We start from the raw sequence: 23341 nt of genomic DNA on the forward strand, positions 1-23341 counted from the left end.
AAGGACTGTATTGAGCCTGATTAACTTGTATCTTCTCCAGCCTTTAGAACAGTGCTCAATTCATAGTAAGCACTTAATAAATAACATAAAAAAGGTATCTGACTCTCAAGCACACAGTTTCCCCAGTAGGCCATACTGCTGTTTTTGCCTGATAGTCTCCTTTCAATCAATGACCAATCCTCCAAAAATGTTTCACAGAGGTTAACGGTTGTTGAATGACTGTACAGTCTCAGAATCACTTGTTTGACTGTAAGCTCCTTGTAGGCAGGGAATGAGACTTCTAACTTTTTTACATTGTACTCTCCCAAATACTTAATTCAGTCTTCTGTCCACAGTAAGCACTCACTAAATACCTTTGATTGATTAGGTTTATTATCCTGGTAGAAATCTCACATGGGCTTTCTCCAAAGGTAAATCTATTTTACACACATGCACGCAAGTATACTTGGTTCTCAAAGATGATCTTGCCATTGTGTAATGCAAGAAGTTGACTAGTCCTCATATTAGATCCAGTACTGACAATTATGTGGAAGATTGGATACCACCACTGATTAATACTACTTCAATTTGGTATGAAGTTAGGTCTCCCAAAGGCTGTAACCGCCTAAATAAATTAGATGACAGTTGACATTAACTGAATTGGAAGGTTAACTAGCTGGTGACAAACACAAAGAGAGGTGGAGAAGTGACATCGGTTTCTCCACCATGTGAAACCATCATCCATCTCCTTCCAAATCTGACTACGGACACTTCAAAAATGGGGAGCTGTAAAAATCTCACTGAAATGTTTAGGGCCAGTATTGTAGGAGTTCCTGAAGCCAGTATTTCCCAGAATATACATTTTCACTTCTGCTGAAATTCTTGGTTTCCAAAGTTATCATGGTGAGCAGGACTATAATTTGCAGATAAAGGTAATTTTTTTTTTGCAATTAGCATAGTAGGGTACATCAATTGTTCTGAAAATGACACAGTTGCCAGGTTCTTGAACGTCGTTGATTTGGATCCTACAATGGAAGAAGACATGTAATTTATATTTTTAGATTATAGAAATCTAAAGATGAGTTTCTTTGTGGTACAGTTAACTACCTCTCTCCTCTTATAAACTATCCTGTGTTCCTGTTCACCACCCACATTTCTGGTCTTCATTTCCTGCCCTCTGGGTTGAGTTGTCCTGTCACCTCAAACTTAACATGTCCAAAACAGAGCTCCTTATCTTCCCACCCAAACTCTGTCTCCCCCAGACCTTCATATTACTGTAGATGGAATCACCATTTTACAGATGAGGAAACTGAGGCCCAGAAAAGTTAAGAGACTTGCCCACAGTCATAAAGCAGGCAAGTAGAGAGCCAGGATATCCATTTGAAGTTTTAATATATAATGCCTCATCCATAGGTCTCTTTCTAATGAAGTGACAATGGGAATGTCACAGATTTTGTCGAGAGAGTGATTAATCAAATATAACAGGAATTCCAGCCTCAGAAAGGTTTCCTCCAACCTGGCAATCAGCCTTATCATATAAGATCCCCAAACACCCTCCTTAAATATAACATCCAGTTGAACCTCAGACCTTTCCTGAGCTATCAAAAACTAAAATATATGAATGTGGGCAATGTGTATGTATTGCTTAGTGGTTAGATCACTGGCATGGAAGTCAGAAGGACCTGGGTTTTAATCCCAATTCTACCACTTGTTTGTCGTGTGACCGTGGGCAAATCAATTCACTTTGTGCTTCAGTTACCTCATCTGTAAAATGGGGGTTAAGACCGTGATCACATGTGGGATATGGACTGTGTCCAACCTGATCAGCTTATATCTTCCCCAGCTCTTAGCACAGCGACAGGCACGTAACAGATACAGGTAAAATGAAAAAGTGTGAGGATGAAATCTCTAAAAAAAAATTTGTTGAAAAGATCTAATTGTATAGCATCATTATTTTCTTGCGGGTTTGAAATTAGAACTTTTGAATTTCCTGGCGACTGGGCTCCACCAGGTTTCTTTGATAGATCAGTTTAGTAGTCCAGAGATGTAGCATTAGAATGGTAGACTGAACAGACTGGTTGGCCAGCTCTCTTATCTCATGGCCTTTACTCCAGCACTTAGGTTTATGCAAGTGTTGCATTAGCTAGATTAACTGTTGTACGCAGAGTCCATTAATCAACATATTCCCACTCCAATCCTCTCCTCCAACTAACTTTCCCGTGAGAAGAAGCATGGCCTTGTGGCAAGAGCACAGCCTTGAGAGTCAGAGGTCGTGGGTTCAAATTCTGGCTCTGCCACTTGCCTGAAGAACAGGTAGTGAAACCCCATTTTACCACTGAGGAAACAGATGCCGAGAACTTAAGCCATTTGTCCAAGGTCACATAGCAGGCAAGTGTTGGACCTGAGATTAGAACCCAGGTCTTCTGAATCCCAGGCCCATGCTCTTTCCTCTAGACCACAATACTTTTAATCTCTCTTTTTCTCATCATTTCTTACCCTCCCTTTCATCTGGAATTCCCTTCCCCTATAAATCAAGCAGACCATAATTCTCCCCATCTTCTAAGTCCCTCTGGAATTACATTTCCTCTAGGGGACCTCCCCTGTTTAAATTATAGTCATCCACTTTATATCCTCCCAACTGCCATTTCAACACCTCTATGCTTGCTAAGTAGTTGAGCTCTCATTACCTACTGAGGCATGTAAAGATATGCCCTACATATCTGGTTACTTAAACATTTACTTATGTACCTATTCCTTTTCTTGTTTTTCCTCTCTGTAATTTTGAAATAGTATGTGTCTCCTACTCTATGTTTTAAACCCCTTGAGGACAGGGCTTGAATTTACTAACTCTATCATACTCTCCCAAGGGTTTAGTCCAGTGATCTTTCCTCAGTAGATTCTCAGGAAATTCTTTCGGTTGATAGGTTGGTAATCCACAGAAGATGGAGAAGCCTACAGTGTGTAAGATACTTACAAGTCCTTCTGTAAAATCGAGCCATCAGTCCATTTCCAAGCATCATCAGCTGATTGACGGGAGAGTCCCATCCACCCCATCATTGGAAGGAGTTTCAGGAAATCCTGTACGAATCCAAAAAAATCAATCAGATTATTAACATTCGCCATGGGCAGCAATACCGAAAGGAGGTTGTCTGGGGCAGAGTAGATTCAATAGATTCACCATCGTATTGGGTAGGAATCCTAAACTTCTGATTAGCCAGAGGTTAATGACCAAGTCATCATAAGCATTTTCGATGCCAGGCAATATTGCTTCCCTTTTGGGGCCAAACTTTCAAGAGGCTGCAAAGAGCAAACTTGGAAACTTCTCTGATATGTTGATGATGACATGCATGAGTCAGGCCCTTTGAGAAGGTGCAACTGCTCTTTCCACTCAGAGTTAGTGAGTCATAGCATGACCCAGGAATGTGAGCCTAGAAGTCTGAGGACCTGGGCTCTGAGCAAGGCTCTGCCATTTGCCAGCCGTGTGACCTTGAAGAAGTCACTTTACTTCTCTGTGCCTCAGTTTCTTCATCTGTAAAGTGAGGATTAAATATTTGTTCTCCCTCCTATGTAGGCTGTGAGCCCCATGAGGGACAGGGACTCTGATTGACCTGATTATCTTGTATCTACTCCACTTCTTAATACCGCAGCAGGGCATAGTGGATAGAGCACGGTCCTAAGAGTCAGAAGGTCATGAGTTCTAGTCCCGGCTCCACCCTTTGTCTGCTGTGTGACTTTGGGCAAGTCACTTCATTTCTCTGGGCTTCATTTTCCTCATCTGGAAAATGGAGATTAAGAATATGAGCCCCACCTGGGCCCTGGTCCAGTGGTCAACTGGTTGGACTGTGTCCAACCCAATTTGCTTGTATCCACCCCAGCGCTTTGTACAGTATCTGGCATATAGTGAGCACTTAACAAATTCCATCATTATTACTACTATTATTATTGTTGTTGTTACGGAACTCTTTTAATCTGCATGAGAACGAGATGAGGAGTGAGACTCACCGCAGACTTCCAATAGTCTGACACCAGCACACAGTTATACACCCATGCTGCTTTCAAGTGGGTTTGAAATGCATCTAGCCTATCCCTGGAAGGGGCTGAAATGATAATAATGACAATAATGATAATAATAGACTATTAAGCATTTACTCTGTATCAAGCATTGCACTGAGCTCCGGAGCTGTTACAATATAAGCAGGTCAGACACAGCACACGGAGGTCACAGTCTAAACAGGAGGGAGGAGAAGTATTGTATCCTCATTTTACAAACGAGGGAACAGAGGTACATTAAAATTCAGTGACCTAGATCCCATTGCAAGCAAGTGGTGAAGCTGGGATTAGAACCCAGGTCCTCTGACACCCAGACCCATGATCTATCCACTAGTATAGCTTAGGAACACATTTAACTTCAGTTATGCACCTAATGAGAAGATCACTTTGAAGTCCGTGTGTTCTTAGAACACAAGTGTTAGATACGGTGTTATCGTTCAAGATAATTTTACAAATGGGATTACTGAGGCACAATGTGATTCCAGAGATTTAATCATTTAATAATATAATTCCACCTAGGACTAGAAGACCAGGTCTTGGTTTCTAGTCCTGAGTGGTCGACATTCATAATTCAGGAAATGGCTGAAGGTGAACTAGAGGAAGAAAACATGGATTAAATATGCTACCAGCTCCTCTTTGTTGTATATCTGAAGAAGGGTGGCATTCCAAGATTTGCAGTCATTTTTGCTCTCCTCCCAAGATTTCTTTTCCGAAGAAATTTGATAGCAGTTTTTTCCATCGCCAAACCAAGGCACTGGGCAGGTTCGGCAGTGACAACCTGGAAAGGGAGAAACTTTCACTAGTACAAATAGATTTAGACCATTTAGATAGGCTTTGGCTGAGCATAGCTGCAAAAACACACATGCAAATACACACACACCACCCACACAAATTACCACAAGCTAATTATTACCTAGAAACCTGTGGCAAAAATAATAATAATAAAGATGTAATCTCTCCCCACTGGAGTTCCTACTTCATTCTGCTGCCTAGATCAGTTTTCGACAAAAACTTTCAGTCCTCGTTTCCCCACACCTCAAGAACCTCCAGTGGTTACCCATCCACCTCCACATCAAACAGGAACTCCTAAATATAGGCTTTAAAGCACTCAATCACCTTGCCCTCCTACCTCACCTCATTACTCTCCTATTACAAGCCAGAAAGCACACATCGCTCTTGTAATGCCAATCTATTCCCTCTACCTCGATCTGGACTATCTTGACGCTGATGTTTTGCCCTCATCCTGCCTCCTCTTTCCTGGAAACACCCTTATTTTTCATATCCAACAGAAAATTACTCTCCCCAACTTCAAAGCCTTATTGAAGACGTATCTCCACCAAGAGCCCTGCCTTTCCTGACTAACCCCTACTTTCTTCTTTTCCCACTACCTTCTGCGACACCCTGATTTGTTCTCTTTATTCACCATCCTCTCCCCCCAGTCCTCAGCACTTATGTACAGATCCATAAAATATTTATTGACGTTAATGTCTCTCTCCCCGGCTAGACTGTAAGATCGTTGTGAACAGAGATTGTGTCCGTTATATTGTTGCACTGTAATCTCCCAAGCACTTAACAGAGTGCCCTGAGCACAGTAAGCATTCAATCAGCACCTACTTTCCTGCGTCAGTGCTTCTTGGTATGGTCCAGTGGCTCTGGAAGGGGACTTATGTTCTTGGCCGGAGGGTGCTATGGAAACAAGGCAAATTCATTTTTCTCACACTTGTTTATGAGTTAACTTGTTTAAAATATTACTTCAGTATATGATTTTTTGAATGATAGTAATGATAACTATAACACTATCCCAAACATTGGGGGAGACAGTACAATCAGATCGGGCACAATCCCGTTACCACATGGGGCTTACTGTCTGAGGAGTAGGGAGAACAGGTATTTAAAATGCATTTTACATATGAGAAAATGAGGCACAGAGAAGTCAAGTGACTTTCCTAAGCTCACAGAGCAGTCAAGTAGCACAGTCAGAATTAGAAATCAGGTCATCTGACTCCCTCTGACTTTCTGGTAGGCCGTGCTGCTCCCTTACCTCCTTTTATAATCCATCTGTTTGAAGGAATTGGCTCCCTGAACCAGGGAGCAATAGACAGAGATTGGACAGAGTGACAATCCTCTGGCTTCATTACAATTCCACATTTATTGTCTACCTACTATTTGCAGACCACTGTATTAAGTTTTCTGGAAAGCACAACAAAAGTAAGATGCATTTTTTCTGCTTTGAGGGAGCTTGCAAACCAGTGGGAGAGCCAGAAGCTAAAATACATTACAAAGAGAAGGACTTGATAGATTTTATAAAATATGTATCTAAGTACTAGAGGGAGCCATGAGTCTTGAAGTACTGGCATTTAATTCCACTGCATCAATCAATCAATGGTATCTATCAATGGCACTAAGCATATGAGAGAGTACAGTATAACAGAGTTTGTAATCAATCAATCATATTTATTGAGCCCTTACTACATTAAACACTTGGGAAAGTACAAGAAAATAGTATAGCAGATGGTAGACACATTTCCAGCCCCAAATGAGTTTATGAGCAGTGATCATGGTGCAGTGGAAAAGAAAACAGATAACCTATCATTTAGTGGCTTCCCCACTAACTTTCTTGTCTCGTCTTAGGCCGTCAAGTCGTCTCCGACCCATAGTGACACCATTGACGCATCTCTCCAAGAATGCCCCACTCCATCTGCAATTGTTCTGGTAGTGTATCCAAAGAGTTTATTTGGTCAAAATACAGAAGTGTTTTTCCATTGTCTCCTTCCACACAGTAAACTTGAGTCTCTACCCTCGATTCTCTCCTGTACTGCTGCTGCCCAGCACAGGGGAATTTTGCTTGTAGCAGATTGCCTTCCACTCGCTAGCCACTGCCCAAACTAGGAATGGAATGAATATGCCTCTGCTTGACTCTCCCTCCTGTAGTCAAGACCGGTAAGGTACTGGAAAAGGGACCCTGAGAGGAGCCACTAACTTTGCATAAGGAAAATTCTATTCACTTCAATTCTAAGACATCTTTCTAAGGGACCAAAGGAGAATGCCGGGAGTGATTGTGGGATGATGATGAGTATATGTGAATTGGCTGGAGAAATCGGGGTTCTGTGCTGCCTGAAAAGAAACAAAGGCAGGTAACACTTTTTTGCCTTCATTTCTGGAATAGAAGGATTTTTTTTAAAAAAATCAGCACTTACTTTCCTGTGTCACCGCTTCCTGGAGAAGTTTAGTGGCTCTGACAGGGGACTCTTGTTCTTGGCTGAAGGAAGCTATGGAAACAAGACAATTTTATTTTTCTCACACTCCCTTACAAAATAACTTGGGTTAACAGATTACTTCAGTACATGAGCAATAGTAAGCCAAGGCGAACTTTCTAGATAGAGAATATCTGGTGTCAAACAACATCAGCTCATCAGCCTCACATGATTGTGTTCCCAGAACAGCCAACACAGCCACTGCTGCCAACAATGAGAGACAAAGGATTCCCAGAGTCAGAGCGATGAACTGCCAGAGAGGGCACCTGGAGGGTTCTGGAGAGAGAAGGGAAAATCAATCAATCAATCATATTTATTGAGCACTTGCTATGTGGAGAGCATTGTATTAAGCTCTTGGAGGAGTACAAAACAATAGAATTAGCAAGCACTTCCCCTGCCATAATGATCTTATAGTAAAGAGAAGGCAGAGTGAGGCTTTGGTGTTCTGTGGGTGGAGAAAATTTGAAAAGGAAGCTGAGAACCCAGGAGTCCCTAATCTCCTGGTGACAGTGAAACTCGGAGACCTAATACATTAATTAAACAATCGATAATATTGTTAATGAGTGAGATGTGTTGTCTGAAGGAGAGGTGAAGCACATTCACACTTACTGGGCTTCTTCATCCTTCACTTTGTCCTGCTACTTCTTTCCAATCAACCTATCCATGATATTTATTGAGTATTTACTGCATTCAGAGTACTGATCTAAGCTCATAGGAAAGTCTGGTGCAATAGGATTGGCAGGCATCATACCTGCTAACAAGGAGTTCACAGTCTATGGTGGAAACAGACATTAAAATAAAATTCAGATATAAGACAGTAAAGTAAAAATGAAGGCTCTTTGGGGAGAGGAACATGATACCGACTTTGATATATTGTACTCTCCTAAGCGCTTAGTACAGCATAGTGCTCAATAAATACAACTGATGGACTGATTGTATCACTATTCACTATTCTGAATTTTCCAAGCACCATAAGTACTGTGTATCGCACCAATTTGGCACTCAATACATTCTATTATCATTACTCCTATTACTATTATTACTGTGATTAATTATTACTACTATTACTAATATTATTCCTATTATTACTACCACTAATACTTCTATTTGGCTATAAATCCAGAGACTTGATCATTTTTCTTTGAAAGAATTTGAGGTGCAATGAATCAAAATAAACAGCATTTTTAATTCAGAACTCCCAAAACAATAACAACAGCTTCTGCTATTACTAACTTCCTTCTTTATCATTTTATTTCTTTTAAAAAAAAAATTTAGTCCTTAATGCCCTTGCCTTCTTATACTTCCATAAAAGACGACACTCAGAATTTCCTGATGGAAAGCAGTAGAATTTGAGAATGTATTTGCTCCAGGCAAGAGAAAAACAAACCTGCAGGGTTTGGGCTGTGGAGCCTGATTTTGCTCTTGGAATTCTCAGGTTTTCTTCCATGCTGCTCCTTCTCACGGTTGGGAATATTCCGTTCAGGGTATCTCTCCTGCTCTCTGCTCATCTCTGCCCTGAAGACTTGAGACACTGGTTGACATTTGCAGTTGAAAACAGAGGGTGAAATTATTGTGACAGCAAGATATAATGCAGTTGTATTGTAATAATAAGGATAATAATGATGGTATTTTTTAAGCGCTCTTTAAGTGCCAGGCACTGTACTATGCGCCGTGGTAGATCCGAGCAAATAGAGTTGGACCCAGTCCCTGTCCTATGTGGGGCTCGCAGTCTCAATCCCCGTTTTACAGATGAGGTAACCGAGGCACAGAGAGGTGAAGTGACTTGCCCAAGGTCACACAGCAGACAAATGGTGGAGCTGGGATTAGGACCCATGACCTTCTGACTCCCAGGCTCGTGTTCTGTCCACTATGTCATCCTGCTTCTTCCTAGTGCTTAGGACTCTCCCAAATGTTTAGTTCAGTGTTCTGCACTTAATAATTTATTTTGTAATATATAATATTACATTGTAAAATATAATAAATAGTTATTTATAAAAAATAATCCATTTGATTGATAGACCAGCAAAAGATGGTACAGACACTGAAATGTTCCCAAACTTTCTTTGCACACAGTAAGCTCTCAATAAATACGATTGAATGAACGAATGATCTTTCTGAATCCCACTGTGGCATTGTCAGTGTAAAGAAAGATGCTGAGTGTCTTCTCTTTTTTACTTTGTCTATTCCCTGCCTTTTTTCCATTTCTCTAGGAATCCCTAAGTGGAGCACGGGGTTCCCCGGATATTGGGATTGTTGTGGCTAACTAGGAACGAACTCCCCTATGGCCATTTCAGCTATGCCTCAAAGCTCGCGACATCAGTCTGTGAGATTTCTAGAACACCCAACCTTACTTCAGCATTCTCCATGACAGAACACAAACAGTCACTGCAGATGCCCAAAACTGACCACAAGCGACCAATTCAGGAAGGTGAGTAGGGAGCAATTAGTACAGTGTATTGCTCACAGTAAGCATTCAATAAATAAGATTGAATGAATGAACAAATAGTCAATAATATCCTAAATGCACAGAGATATGTTCTGTACATAATTGTGATACTTCTTACAACCTACCACCGTGTCTGTGCTAAGCAGCATGGCCTACTAGGAAGAATATGGTCCTGGGAGTCAGAGGACCTGTGTTCTAATCCCAGTTCTTCCTCTTGCCTGTTGTGTGATGTTGGCCAAATCATTTAACTTGTCAGTTCCTCAGCTTTTTCATCTGTAAAATAGGGATTAAATACCTGTTCACCCTCTTACTTAGATTATGAGCTTCTTGTATGAGAGGAACTGTGTCTGACCTGAAATACTGTATCTACCCCAACCCTTGAAGCACAGTGAGAGCTTAATGAATGTAATAATAATAGTAATACTATGAATAATAATAACGAGCAGCACAAATTTGTGATTCTCAGTCAACCAGGGCACAGACAAGGAACTGACATTTCACTGTCCTCTTGATTATCCAACCCTGAACGTCAACAAAGTTGAGAAAAAATAAGTGTAAAATATGTTGGAAGATTCAATTATGAAAAGAATCAACGGATGGTTAAGACTCTTTGTGACTTCATGTTATGCATCTCTACTGAGAAGAAGGTGAAACGGATTAATTTATCAGAGTAGCTACTGATTAGAAAGAAGAAAATTATTTCCAGAAAACTCATGAGATGCAATCCGTATTGAATCCTTTATATCTGCCTTCTTCCCATTTCCTCTGTGGATTATTGAGCAGCTACAATCCGGTACACATTCTCTGAAGTTCTACGTTAAAAAGAATCATATTAAATTCCCTGAATAAGTTAAACATGAATAAAAGCTTATTTTCAGTCTAAGGTTTGGAAGAATTTTCTCAGATTCACTAGGAAAGCAAAGGAAAACACAGGTATTTACCTGTGTGTGTGTGGATTTGCCAGGCGCTGGGATCCTGCAATTAACGTTGAAATGGGAAGATGTGAACGGTGTCTCTGTGTGACTTCGAGGTTGAAGGACAGGCAAAGTTCGACAATCTCATCTGCATGTTCAGGGAGGAATCTACAAAGTGACAGAATGGAACTTTTGTGCTTAATATAGTGTTCCCAATCAACCGCACAGGAAGCTCTCAAGCTGCTAATTACTTTGTAGTTTATGACACTTACTGACACCTTTAGGATAGACTGAGGCTTGGCATAGTTCTTTGCTTTATACTCTTGACATGAACTGCATCGTTTATGTAAAATTTGACCTTGAATTCTGTAGTGAGACATGTTGTTTTTTAAAAAAGGAGAAAAATATAAAACCTTTACTCCATGTAACAAACCTCTTCAGGAATCGGGGAAAGCCTACAGAATCAATCCATCTGCTCCTAGCCACTGTCATTTGGACTATACTATAAAGTTTGCTTTTTTTTGAGAGAGAGGAGCTTCTGACCAAAATTTCCTGCCTCGGGTTCTGGCAAATTACAAGATCCATCACTTTTTCTACATAATCATTTGAGGTGGGGCCCTCCAACTTGATGACAAGAATGCTTCCCCTCCTAATTGCTGTTGAGACCATTAGCAGAAATTGGCAGAACAGATACTAACAGAACCCAGAATGAAGTGCCATCATCATAAAAACCCAATATAGGTTAATAAAATACTTCCACAGACCTTGTTTTCTGTCACATTTTAATGGCATCTCCCTTTCCAAACTCTGCCACTTGCCTGTTTGTGTGACCTAGGGCAAGTCGCTTAACTTCTCTGTGCCTCCGTTTACTCATCTATAAAGTAAGCATCACGTGGACCACTGCATCTGATCTGATTTTCCGGTGTCTACCTCAGGACTTAGTACAGTGCTTTGCACCTAGTAAGTGCTTAACCAATACCACTATTAATATTATTTTTAAAATAAATAAAAACATTTACCAGGTATCCAAATTTTTTGAAATTTTACATTCTTCCCCATTCTCTGCCCTTGGTGATACCAAAAGGCACAGAGTAGAGGAAGAAGGAGTTATGATAATAATCGTTGTATTTATTTAGATAAGCAGCGTGGCTCAGTGGGAAGAGCACGGGCTTTGGAGTCAGAGGTCATGGGTTCAAATCCCGGCTCGGCCACTTGTCAGCTGTGTGACTTTGGGCAAGTAACTTAACTTCTCGGTGCCTCAGTTACCTCATCTGTAAAATGGGGATTAAGACTGTGAGCCCCACGTGGGACAACCCTATTCCCCCGTGTCTACCCCAGCGCTTAGAACAGTGCTTGGCACATAGTAAGTGCTTAACAAATACCAACATTTATTAATCACTTACTATGTGCCAGGGACTCTATCAATCACTGGGGTGGATAGCTGTGCAACCGTGGGCAAGTCACTTCACTTCTCTGTGCCTCAGTTACCTCATCTGGAAAATGGGGATGAACTGTGAGCCTCACGTGGGACAACCTGATTACCCTCTATCTACCCCAGTGCTTAGAACAGTGATCTGCACAGAGTAAGTGCTTAATAAATACCAATATTATTATTATTATTACAAATTAGGTTGGACCCAGTCCCTGTCCCATAAGTGGCTCACACTCTCACCCCCATTTTACAGATGAGGCAAGTGAGAGAAGTGAAGTGACTTTCCCAAGGTCACACATCAACCGACTCATGGAGCTGGGATTAGAACCCATGACCTTCTGACTCCCAGGCCCAGGTTCTTTCCACTGGGTCATGCGGCTTCTGTTCTAACAGTGGCTGCTTGAGGGCCGGGTATATATCTACCATCTCCGTTATTTCATTATGTTGAACTCTACCAAGGGCTCGGTACAGCGTTCTGCACACATTAAGTGCTTAATAAATATGTCTGAGTGAATGAATGAACCTAGCTCCTTCTGAGTCCCAGTCCATGCTCTGTCCACTAGGCTATACTGCTTCTCTATATAATGTGGACAGGGTGGATTCCTTGTAAAGCGGTCACTAACATATTGATTAGATTGATTTTAACTTTCAGGAAGTTCACGCAAAAACAATGATACTCTTTAAGTTGAGTGCTTAGTTCAATGTTCTGTGTACAGTAAAGTGTTCAATAAATACCTGTGGTGATCAGTTTTATATTAATCATTTTGCTGCTTCCATTATCAGTAGTAATAGCCATCACTGGTATTTGTTAAGGTTAAAGAAGCAGTGGGGCTTAGTGGAAAGAGCGCAGGTTTGAAAGAAGTGGCGGGTTCTAATCCCGCCTCCACCACCTGTCAGCTGTGTGACTCCTCTCAACTTCTCTTGCCTCAGTTACCTCATCTGGAAAATGGGGATTAAGACTGTGAGCCCCACCTGTGACAACCTAATAACCTGATACCTCCCCCAGTGCTTGACACATAGTAAGCGCTTAACAAATGCAATAATTATTATTATCATTACTATTAAGCGCTTTCTATGTACCAAACCTCAATGGGCAAAGTGCTGGAGTAGTTTCAAAATATACAGTTCAGGTATAAAGACTGTCCCTCTTTGGACCCATAAACTAAGATGTAGGGAGATGGGTATCTTGCCCAAGTTTGAGATGCAGAAAATGAGGCACAGAGAGATGAAGTGACTCGTCCAAGGTCACCCACTGGGCCAGGGGCAGAGTTGGATTTAGAAACAAAATTTCCTGACTTTAGTCCTATGATTTTTCCACCAATAACAATAATAATAATTAAGGCACTTTTTTGGTCCTTATTATTTGCCATGTACTGTACAACGTGCTGGGGTAGATAAGATAATCACGTTGGACCCAGGCCCTGTCCCACATGGGGCTCACAGTCCAAGTAAGAGGGAGGAAGATTTAATCTCCATTTTACAGATGAGGAAACTGAGGTACAGAGAAGTTAAGTGACTTGCCCAAGGCCACATAGAAGACAAATGACAGAGCTGGGATTTGAATCTAGGTCCACTGACTCCCAGGACTGAGCTCTTTCCACAAGGCCATCTTTCTTTCTAATAGTAATAATAATTATAATAATAATAATCATAATATGTGTTGAATACTTAGGATGTGCTGAGTACTAGGGTAGAAAAAAGATTATGAGATCAGACACACTCTCTCTCACATGAGGTTCCCAGTTTATCTTATCCCCATTTTCCAGATGAGGAAACTGAGTCGTGGGGGGATTTAAGTCACTGGACCAAATTCCCACAATAGGCCAGTAGCAGAGCTGGGGCTCAAACTCATTTTTAATGTTTCAAAAATCAGTGTTTTTTCCACTGGGCCCTCCTGCCCTAAGGATGTGGGAAAGAGAATAAATAATGAATGATTTCAGTTACAAAGGAAGCTCTAGATCTGTCAGAAGTGACAATGAGGTTGACAGCTGGCAGACTGTCCTGAGGCCTAAGGTAGTTGGGTCTCCCTTCCCTCCCTCAGTGAATTCACTTGGGGCCAGAGGAAAATTCTCACTTCCACTCTGTGTGCCTTCTGGGTCAAACCAGGGCCCTGAAAGGCTGTATTCCCAGGTGAGCAAACACATTCATCACAGATATCACCTCTTTGTGACCTTTCCTCAGAATACCACAAGACAAGGCATGTTTCTGACAAGCTGAAATGTCAACCACAGTGGGGATTCGGCGTTATCCCCATTTGTGATTTTTCCAAATAGGCCTGAAACCCAGTAAGGAATGCTAAAAGCCCAGGCATTTTGGCAGTACGGTCACTCCAGCTTCAAGTCACACTTGGCTTCCGAAACAAGATCCAGAAGCTCCTTGTTCAACGAGTTTCCTCGTCCACCTTTTTCTTCCTCCATGATGTGGGTGCCTCTTTAGGAGCTGTGGTCAGTCCTAGTTGTCACAACAATCTCGTGGGAAGCCAGCTTTCACATACGCAAAACCCTTGAAGTCTCATCCCTGCTCTGAGGAATTCTTCCCAGATATTTAACTCCCTCTTCACATCCCATCTCTTTCCACAATTACCTGACCCCCTAGGATAAATTGTTAAACCGAAACCATCAGGCATGACCGCCCTGAAATTTCTACAGCTCTTCTCTGGTCCTCTCCTCCTACGTCCTCTTCAACTTTTCCATCTTATTCAGCAGCATCTCAAGAGATTTCCTGCCTCCTCTCAAAATCTACTCCCTCCCCTCATGCACTGAACCCATCCCTTCACACCTTACCTAAACAGGTGTCCCCTCTCTTCCTCCCTCTCTGAATGTCATCTTCAATCACTTTCCAATGGTTTGCCCAACTGAGCCCTCTTTTCTTCTACCTCCTCACCTTTCCATGTCACCTCTGCACTTCAATCTGTACCCTTTAAGCACTTGATTAACAACCTACCCAGTGCTACAGCACTCAGGTAACCACAGTTTAATTATTCATTTATTTATGTTAACATCTGTCTCCCGCTCTAGATTTTAAGCTTTGTAGGGACAACCAACTGAGTTGTGTTGCCCTGGGAGGCCAAGCACGTAGCACACTCCTCCACATACAGAAAGTGCTCAAAAAATACCACCAATTAATTGAGTGATTGATACACTTCTTTGGACAGGATCTAGACCTGGACATGAGGATGATGACAATAACAGTGCCAATATCCATGGAGCACTTCCATGTGCAGAATGCCGGGGTTTTTACTGGGATGGGAGCTGGGATACAGAGCTTTTCCCATACAAAGCTCACATTTAATTTCATCAGCTTTGGAAATGATTTAACATAACAGATGACAGGCTGAGAGAGATTAAGGGACTCACTCAAGGCCACACAGGAGACTAGCGAGGAGCTGAAACTCAAACTCCGGTCTCCTGATTTACAGTCCTGTGCTTTTTCCATTTGGCCACACTCTCCTCATGGACTCTACCTTGAAGCTTCACGTCCCCTTCACGTAGGTTTCCCTTGGTCAGGCACCGGCTTCCTCTTTCCCCCTCCCCAAGTGGTTCCCCCCAGACAATCCGAATGACCAGCTCGTGGTCATCGTCGTGACTTTTCCCCTCTGTGCTAGCTCTAGGGACTCCTACCCTAGCTCCGGGGGTGAGCAGCAGGGTGTTAAATGTTACAACTTAAGGGTTAAGATAAACTCATGACTGGCCTTCACCCCCTTCTAAGTCATGCTAAAAATATCCAGTTTGGGATCCTGAACTTTCAATAGGTGATATAACAAAGTTGGTCGACCAACTCCTTGCCTACAAGGAGGTTCGATAACCGGTGGATTTGCTCACTTATCTGGGATGCATCAGTGCACCCATGCAATCTGGTTAGTTTCTGTCACATCACCCTAAGGGATCAAAAACAAGCCAGCGATTCATAATGTGGTGATGATAAGTAAATGGTTTTAAAGCACTCAATCATCTCTCCCCATCCTATCTCACTTCTCCAATCTCCTACTGCAACCCAGCTAGCACACTCAACTCCTTTAGGACCAGCTTACTCACTGCATCCCCATCACATCTATCTTGTCACCGATCCCTTTCCTGCTTTCTCCACTGGAATTCTCTCGGCCTCTTTATGTGCCAGACCGCCACTCTCCCAACTGTCATTGTCTTATCAAGGCCAGATCTCCTCCAAGAGGAGAGGAGGAGAACTTTCCTGATCTTCCATGTTTAAACCCTCTTTTCCCCACTTCTCTGTCCCACCTGCGTAACCTCTGGGCATTAGATATTCAGCCCACCACCATCCCCGTAGCTCTTAAGTACCTATCTTCAAATTATATATTATTGTACTCTCCCAAGTGCTTTTTACAGGTGCTCTGCATATAGTAAGTGTTCAGTGAACACCACTGATGATGACTGATGATAAACATGACATCGACGGAGGAATCTGAGGTCCTAGCTTCACCACTGAGATGCTTGGTGAGGGACAAAGACCAGCCCACAGCTCCACTTTGGTTTCCAGACTGAAGTGAATAGTTTAAAATCATCAGCATCTACCTTCCTGCGGCCCCATGGCCAAGGAGGAGCATCGTGAAAATTTTCCTCACATTTGCGTGGGGTTTCAGTACATAAACTAAAATCGATTGTGCCTTTAACTATCAAAAGAGGGAATGTTTGGTACTGAACAATATTTAATCCATGTTTGATCACCAGTCTCACCCAATTTTGTTCCCAGAACAGTAAAAACAGCCACTATTGCCAACAGCAAAAGGCAAAATGGATCCCCAGAGCTAGAGCCAGGAGTTTTCAGGGAGAGTACGGGCACAAGAGTGTGCTGGGGAGGCAATAAGAAATGAAACACTGTAGGAAGTATTTGGGATTCAATGGGCTCAGGGAGAGATGGAGAGAAGGTGACACCCAAGGACCTCTAAGTGACTAAACTCATCACTGAACAGTCACTGGGTGTCATTGGGAGACCTGTTAATTAAACATCCAATAAAATTGATATGCAGAAAGGTATCAAGTCCTAAATCGTAAACTCCCATATTAGATTGCAAGGTCCTCAAAGGAAGAACCGGGTCTTTTATCAATCAGTCCCATCGATGATACTATTGCACATTTACTATGCTGAGAGTACTAAATGCTTGGGAGAGTTTAAAACCAAAATACAACAGGCAAGAATCCTAGCCACCAAGGAGTTCATAGCTCAGCGGGGGAGACAGATATGGAAAACAATTGCAGTTAGGGGAAATGGCATAATGTTGAGAGGCTAGGAATGGGGAATCAAAGAAGTTGAGAGGTACAGATCCAAGAGCATGGGAGGCTCAGAAGGTTGGCATTAGAGGAGTGAATTGTACTTCCTGTGGGCCTCTCAGATGCTCAACGTATTACTCTCTGCCCAATAGGCACTACGTAACATTGACTGAAAGAAAGAAAAAAGTGAGACAATCTCTTTAACCTCCTCTTTCTTCCACTCCCACTGTCATCATCGTGTGTCTTAAGCTCTCTTTCTGTAGAAAAGACAATGTACAAAGTGGTGAAGAGACTAATGGAAATGAGTACACTCGGAAACTGGATAACTACTCTCCCCCTCTTCAAAGCCTTACTGAAGGCTCATCTCTTCCAAGATGGCTTTCTCGATTAAACCCTCTGGTTCCTCTTCTCCCACTCCCTTCTGCATTGCCATGATTTGCTCTCTTTGTTCATCCTACCTGCCAGTCCAAAGCATGTATGTATGCATCTGTAATTTATTTATTTATATTAATGTCTGTCTCACCCACCTAGACTGTAAGCTCCTTGTGGGCAGAGAATGTGTCTCTTTATCGCCGTATTGTACTGTCCCAAGCTCTTAGTACAGTGTTCTGCACACAGTTAAGCACTCAGTGAATATGATTGAATGATTGAATGAATCAGTTATTAGGAATCCTTGGGAAACAAGGCGTTCTTAATCTGAGAACACTTTTCTTGTAATCCTGAATCTTCCCAATAAATTGAAGTGGATGATTAACCCGCATGATATTCTCCCCTCGTTGGGCATGATAAAAATATCCAATTTGGGATCCTGAACTTTACATTAAGTGACCAGGTCTGCTCTCCAGCAACCTTGAGTGGGAGATAAGGCAAGTTCTGAGAAAATAAATACTGCTTGGCTCATTCCTCTGGTCCGCAACACCGTGCTTGCATCTGGAGAGCAACCATGAAATCCATTCTCTTCTTAGCCCTCTTGGGCACCACCGGTTAGTTTCCTGCATTTTCTTCTGCCTCTCTTATCTTACACTGTCCGATGTACTTAGTGCAGTGGTCTGCGTATTGTAAGCTTTTAGTAAATAGCACTGATGGATTGCTGGTCTACTAGAACAGTAACAACTGGCAAATGTCTTTTCTCATTCATTCATTCATTCAATAGTATTTATCGAGCGCTTACTATGTGCAGAGCACTGTACTAAGCTCTTGGAATGTACAAATTGGTAACACATCAGCATGGGCAAAACAGTTCTGCTCAATCCAAGGACTGAGAGGTCGGGTTTCCAGGATGTGGGGCAGCTGGGGTAAACTGAATTTGGGAGGATGCGTAGGAGCTGGTTACTGGTTTGACTTGAAAGAGGAGCAAGGAGAGGTGTCTAAGGGGGATCGAGGGACCACAGCTGAAGAAACTGAATCAGAGAGGGATATTAGAAGAGAAGGCTGCAAAAGCCATGAGAGAGAATGACTGCTCCTTCATAACATCTGCCTCCCAATGGCTGCCCCTAGGGCTGGTCAATCAGAGGCTCAAAATGGGATCAGAGAGAGGGCCCTTGCAGAATGAGGGAAGCAAAATGCAGTTCAGGGAGTCAAAACCAGTCATGGAAGGTGTTGGATTCCTTCGACCTTAGGCCTAGATCTGGGTTCGGCCGTGACCCTCAAAGCTGCAGATTGTATTTGGGGTTTCCAGGCTGTGTGAGCGTCTCTTTCCTCTAACACCTGCTTCCCCTCTTGCTCTCCCCCAGTGGCTTTCCCCTTGGATAACGATGATGACAAGATCGTTGGGGGTTACACCTGTGCCGAGAACGCTCTCCCATACCAGGTGTCCCTCAACAGTGGCTACCACTTCTGTGGCGGATCCCTCATCAACAGCCAGTGGGTCGTGTCTGCTGCTCACTGCTACAAATCGTAAGTGAATGACAAGTGACCCCGTAGTGATTCTGGGTGTCAGGCTACCAAGCAGAAGAGTCTCCCACAGTGCCCCAACAGGGCAGACCGGTGGCCCTGTTTCCTCTAAGGTGTCCTATCCCCAAACCTTTCTTAACTCTCATGGAGATGGAGGTGTCTTGGACTCAGTCATGGGGAATATGTGGTTAATAATAATGTTGGTATTTGTTAAGCGCCTACTATGTGCCAAGCACTGTTCTAAGCGCTTGGGTAGATACAGGGTAATCAGGTTGTCCCACGTGAGACTCACGGCGAATCCCCATTTTACAGATGAGGTAACTGAGGCACAGAGAAGTGAAGTGACTCGCCCACAGTCACACAGCTGACAGGTGGCAGAGCCGGGATTTGAACTCATGACCTCTGACTCCCAAGCCCGTGCTCTTTCCACTGAGCCATGCTGCTTCTCATGTGGTTGGGTGGAGGAGTGCAGTGGTTGAAAATATCTTCTTCGGGGTGTAGAAAAAGGATAGGAGAGACGTAGTAGGAGAACCCTAGAGACGCAGCGTGGCTCAGTGGAAAGAGCCCGGACTTGGGAGTCAGAGGTCATGGGTTCGACTCCCGGCTCTGCCACTTGTCAGCTGTGTGACTGTGGGCAAGTCACTTCACTTCTCGGGGCCTCAGTTACCTCATCTGTAAAATGGGGATAAAGACTGTGAGCCCCACGTGGGACAACCCGATTCCCCTGTGTCTACCCCATTGCTTAGAACAGTGCTCTGCACATAGTAAGCGCTTAACAAATACCAACCCTGTGGGTGTTAGTCTAAGATCTAAGTCCTAAGATCTCAGGAAAGGGAAAATGCTATTGGCCTAATAAAAATAAAAATGTTATGGTAGTGTGATGAGGCTAGCTACAATGCCAATTTTTAATTCCTCAACTCTGAGCCCATAAATAATATGGGCTGAGTAACAGCCCTTATATATTTTGTTGAGAAGCAGTGTGGCTTAGTGGAAAGAACACGGGTCTACGAGTCAGAGAATGTGGGTTCTAATCCTGGCTTCACCATTTGTCTGCTGTGTGACCTTGGGCTAGCCACATAACTTCTCTGTGCCTTAGTTACCTCATCTGTAAAGTGGGGATTAAGACTGTGAGCCCAATGTGGGACAACCTGATTACCTTGTATCTTCCCCAGAGCTTAGAACAGTGCTTAGCACACAGTATATGCCTAACAAATACCATAATTATTGTTATTACTGGGAAAGGACCTTTGAAAATATGCCGAGAAATTCAAGTCAACTGATCAACTGGCTAATAATTGCTTAACCTTGCATAACATTTTCATCTTCCCAAGTATTATAAAGTGAGGGTGCCCTTTCTGCCTGAAGATCTGTTATGCAAAATTTGCGGGCTGTGGGGTTGGGAGAGTGGGAAGTTAGCAAGGTGGACACGTTTGGTCTTAAGGAAGCAGCGTGACCTAGTGGAAAGAGCATGGGCCTGGAAGTCAGAGGATCTGGGTTCTAGTCCTGGCTCTGCCCCTTGGCTGCTGTGTGACCCGAGGCAAGTCACTTTCCTTAATCTTTGCCCCAGTTTCTTCATCTGTAAAAGGGAGATTCGAAACCTGTTCTGCCTCATACTCAGAATGTGAACTCTGGTTGGGGCAGTAACTGTCTGAGCAGAATGCCTTATATACACTCCAGGCCTCAGTACAGAGATGGGTACCTGATAAACATGTAACAAATAGAGAAATTTTCACGCTTATTAGCCAACCTGCATGAGCAGGCATTAATTCCGTTGATCATACACTCCTCTCCGAGGCTTAGAAGGGGTGATGTAGTTTTCCCTACCATTTCTTTGATGTGGAATTATGGTAGAAGGGTTGTTGGTGATGGGATGGTGGATCCCCAGCTCTGCAGCATCCCCACTCTCTCAAGCCTGATAGATGTTCACTTGCTTTGCTTGCCACTGAACAATCCCGGAGGGTGAATGTCTGGCAGAATCACCAGGGACTCTACTGGGCAACCTACCTGGAAATGAACTGATGCCATTCACCAATACAATCACAGTGAAAAGTGCAGCCTGCTATATCGGGGAAAGTGTTGGATAGTGGAACTGTTCAATCGATAAATCAAATTTCTTGAGCACTTACCTTGTGCAGAGCACTGTATTAAGCACTTGGGAGAGTACAGCATGAAAGAGTTAGTAGATTGTTCCCTTCCCTCAGGGAGCTTATGGTCAGTTATCCCTGAGCACAGGGTCTGGGCACCTGTCCTCACAGCCTGCTTCCCTTTCCAGCCGCATCCAAGTGAGATTGGGTGAGCATGACATCGATGTACTTGAAGGGACTGAGCAGTTCATCGACTCTTCCAAGGTCATCCGCCATCCCAACTATGACAGCTGGATTCTGGACAATGACATCATGCTGATCAAGCTGTCGACCCCCGCCACCCTCGACAGCCGCGTGGCTTCCGTCTCCCTGCCCTCCTCTTGCGTGGAGGCCGAGACCACTTGCTTGATCTCTGGCTGGGGAAACACCCTTAGCTCTGGCTGTGAGTGACCCTAAAAGACCTCAAGGACTCATCCGTGTCTATCGCGACAGCTTCCTACTTAGGGGCTGCGTGCAGCTGGGAGGCAGGGGGAATGATATGAAGCATCTGCGTTCATGTTGGGGATCGGGGTGGGTTGTGTCTAGAAGTAGCTGTGTGAATTTTAGGGTGAGGTTTGGGCTTGGATGTAGATGGAGGTGATCAGAGGGGTGACATTATGATTCTCCCTTGTTATATGCAGCCAACTACCCCTCGCTGCTACAGTGCTTAGATGCCCCCGTGCTCTCCGACACCGATTGCCACAACGCCTACCCTGGAGAAATCACTGAAAACATGATATGCCTGGGATTCCTGGAGGGTGGCAAGGACTCCTGCCAGGTAATTCTACCTCTCCACTTTTTCTCGGCACCCACACTCTCTGACTCTGCCCGTCCCTCTCTATTTCTCGCATATATTGGTGATGAGAAAATGGGTCCAGTTCTACTCCATACCTATCATCTTTTCTTGGGTTCGAAGAGCATCATCCATCATTGATGGTATTTACTGAATGCTTACTACATACAGAACTCTGTATTTAGTGGGTGGGAAAGATGGGTCTCTCACCTCTGAGACATGGATAGGGAGGGAGATGAGGGCTCTGTGTTCCCAAGTTTTATCAGCATGCTCTCTCCTGATGTACAGGGCACTTAGGGTATGGTCAGATAGAGAAAATCTAGGGTCACTAGGCTGTTCAAATTTGACCCTCACCTCTGTCTTTGATCCCCCGTTGGGGCAGTGACCAGACTCGGTTTTTCATCTCAGGCCGGAGCGCGGGGCCTCGGCTGGCTGCAGCGAGGTGGGCAACTCTAACCTCTCCCGTCTCTCCCCAGGGTGACTCCGGTGGACCCGTTGTCTGCAATGGCGAGCTCCAGGGTATTGTCTCCTGGGGTTATGGTTGTGCCCAGAAAAACAGGCCAGGTGTCTACACCAAGGTCTGCAACTATGTCAGCTGGATCAGAGACACCATGAGCAGTTACTAAGTGGTTTCCTTCCCCTCTGATCCCTTCATGGGCAGGGCACCCTGGTCTCTCCCTGCTACCCTAGTTCCTCTCTTGATTGCAAATAAACTTTTGCTTTCCAACTTCAGTGTGTGAATATAAATCACTTCACTGCATTTCTTCCTCACATCCTAACCATTAATCTAGAATATCGGTCAGCTTCGTGACAGGCTGGCACGTTTTTGCTATGACGTTTCATTTAGGCAAAACCCTTCAAGACGATATATCAGATGGCATTCTTAAATATCTTTGGGAAAAACTGTCTCACAGCCTGAATGACCAGATCACCCGATCTGGAGAGCAGGAGGAGGAGCTGGGGAAAAGGGAGGCGGATGTTCAGCGAAACTGCAGGGGAAGAAACTCGGGGTGATCATGGGAGCCTGTGCAGTTTCCTCCAAAATTGAAGCAAAACTGGAGCTAACCACCCCCGCTGCAGAGGGGTCCCCATTGTGAGCCCAGCTTTCCCAGCCTGACATGGAGAGCTGTTGTTCCTGTCCCCATTTTGCTGCTGGGGCTATGGGAGGGGAAGGAGGAGAGCGGGAGAGTTGATGTTACTGTCGCTCTAGATAAAAATCACTTCCTCCATCA

General features: G+C 43.6%; 2 protein-coding genes across 3 annotated transcripts; one reads left to right on the forward strand and one right to left on the reverse strand.

The window, feature by feature from the left end:
• Positions 1 to 354: 354 nt before the first annotated feature.
• Positions 355 to 10815, reverse strand: LOC103170744 (natural killer cells antigen CD94-like). 2 transcript variants are annotated; one of them, XM_029082822.1, is made up of 8 exons: positions 10671 to 10815; positions 8671 to 8814; positions 7452 to 7559; positions 7227 to 7298; positions 5644 to 5715; positions 4656 to 4807; positions 2954 to 3057; positions 355 to 1004 (listed from the first exon to the last, which is right to left on the reverse strand). In XM_029082822.1, the coding sequence occupies exons 2-8, from the start codon at positions 8789 to 8791 to the stop codon at positions 893 to 895; spliced, it is 741 nt and encodes a 246-aa protein (XP_028938655.1). In that variant the 5' UTR covers positions 8792 to 8814; positions 10671 to 10815; the 3' UTR covers positions 355 to 892. The 2 variants fall into 2 exon arrangements, with proteins under 2 accessions (XP_028938655.1, XP_028938656.1); XM_029082823.1 differs by lacking the exon at positions 7452 to 7559.
• On the forward strand, positions 9648 to 22742 carry LOC114817752 (trypsin-like). The gene is made up of 5 exons (XM_029081837.2): positions 9648 to 9711; positions 19034 to 19196; positions 21466 to 21719; positions 21958 to 22094; positions 22586 to 22742. Exons 1-5 carry the CDS (start codon positions 9648 to 9650, stop codon positions 22733 to 22735), a joined length of 768 nt encoding a protein of 255 aa, XP_028937670.1. The 3' UTR covers positions 22736 to 22742.
• Positions 22743 to 23341: the final 599 nt, after the last annotated feature.

This window comes from Ornithorhynchus anatinus, chromosome 17 (assembly GCF_004115215.2).
Source record: "Ornithorhynchus anatinus isolate Pmale09 chromosome 17, mOrnAna1.pri.v4, whole genome shotgun sequence".
NCBI classification, from domain to species: domain Eukaryota; kingdom Metazoa; phylum Chordata; class Mammalia; order Monotremata; family Ornithorhynchidae; genus Ornithorhynchus; species Ornithorhynchus anatinus.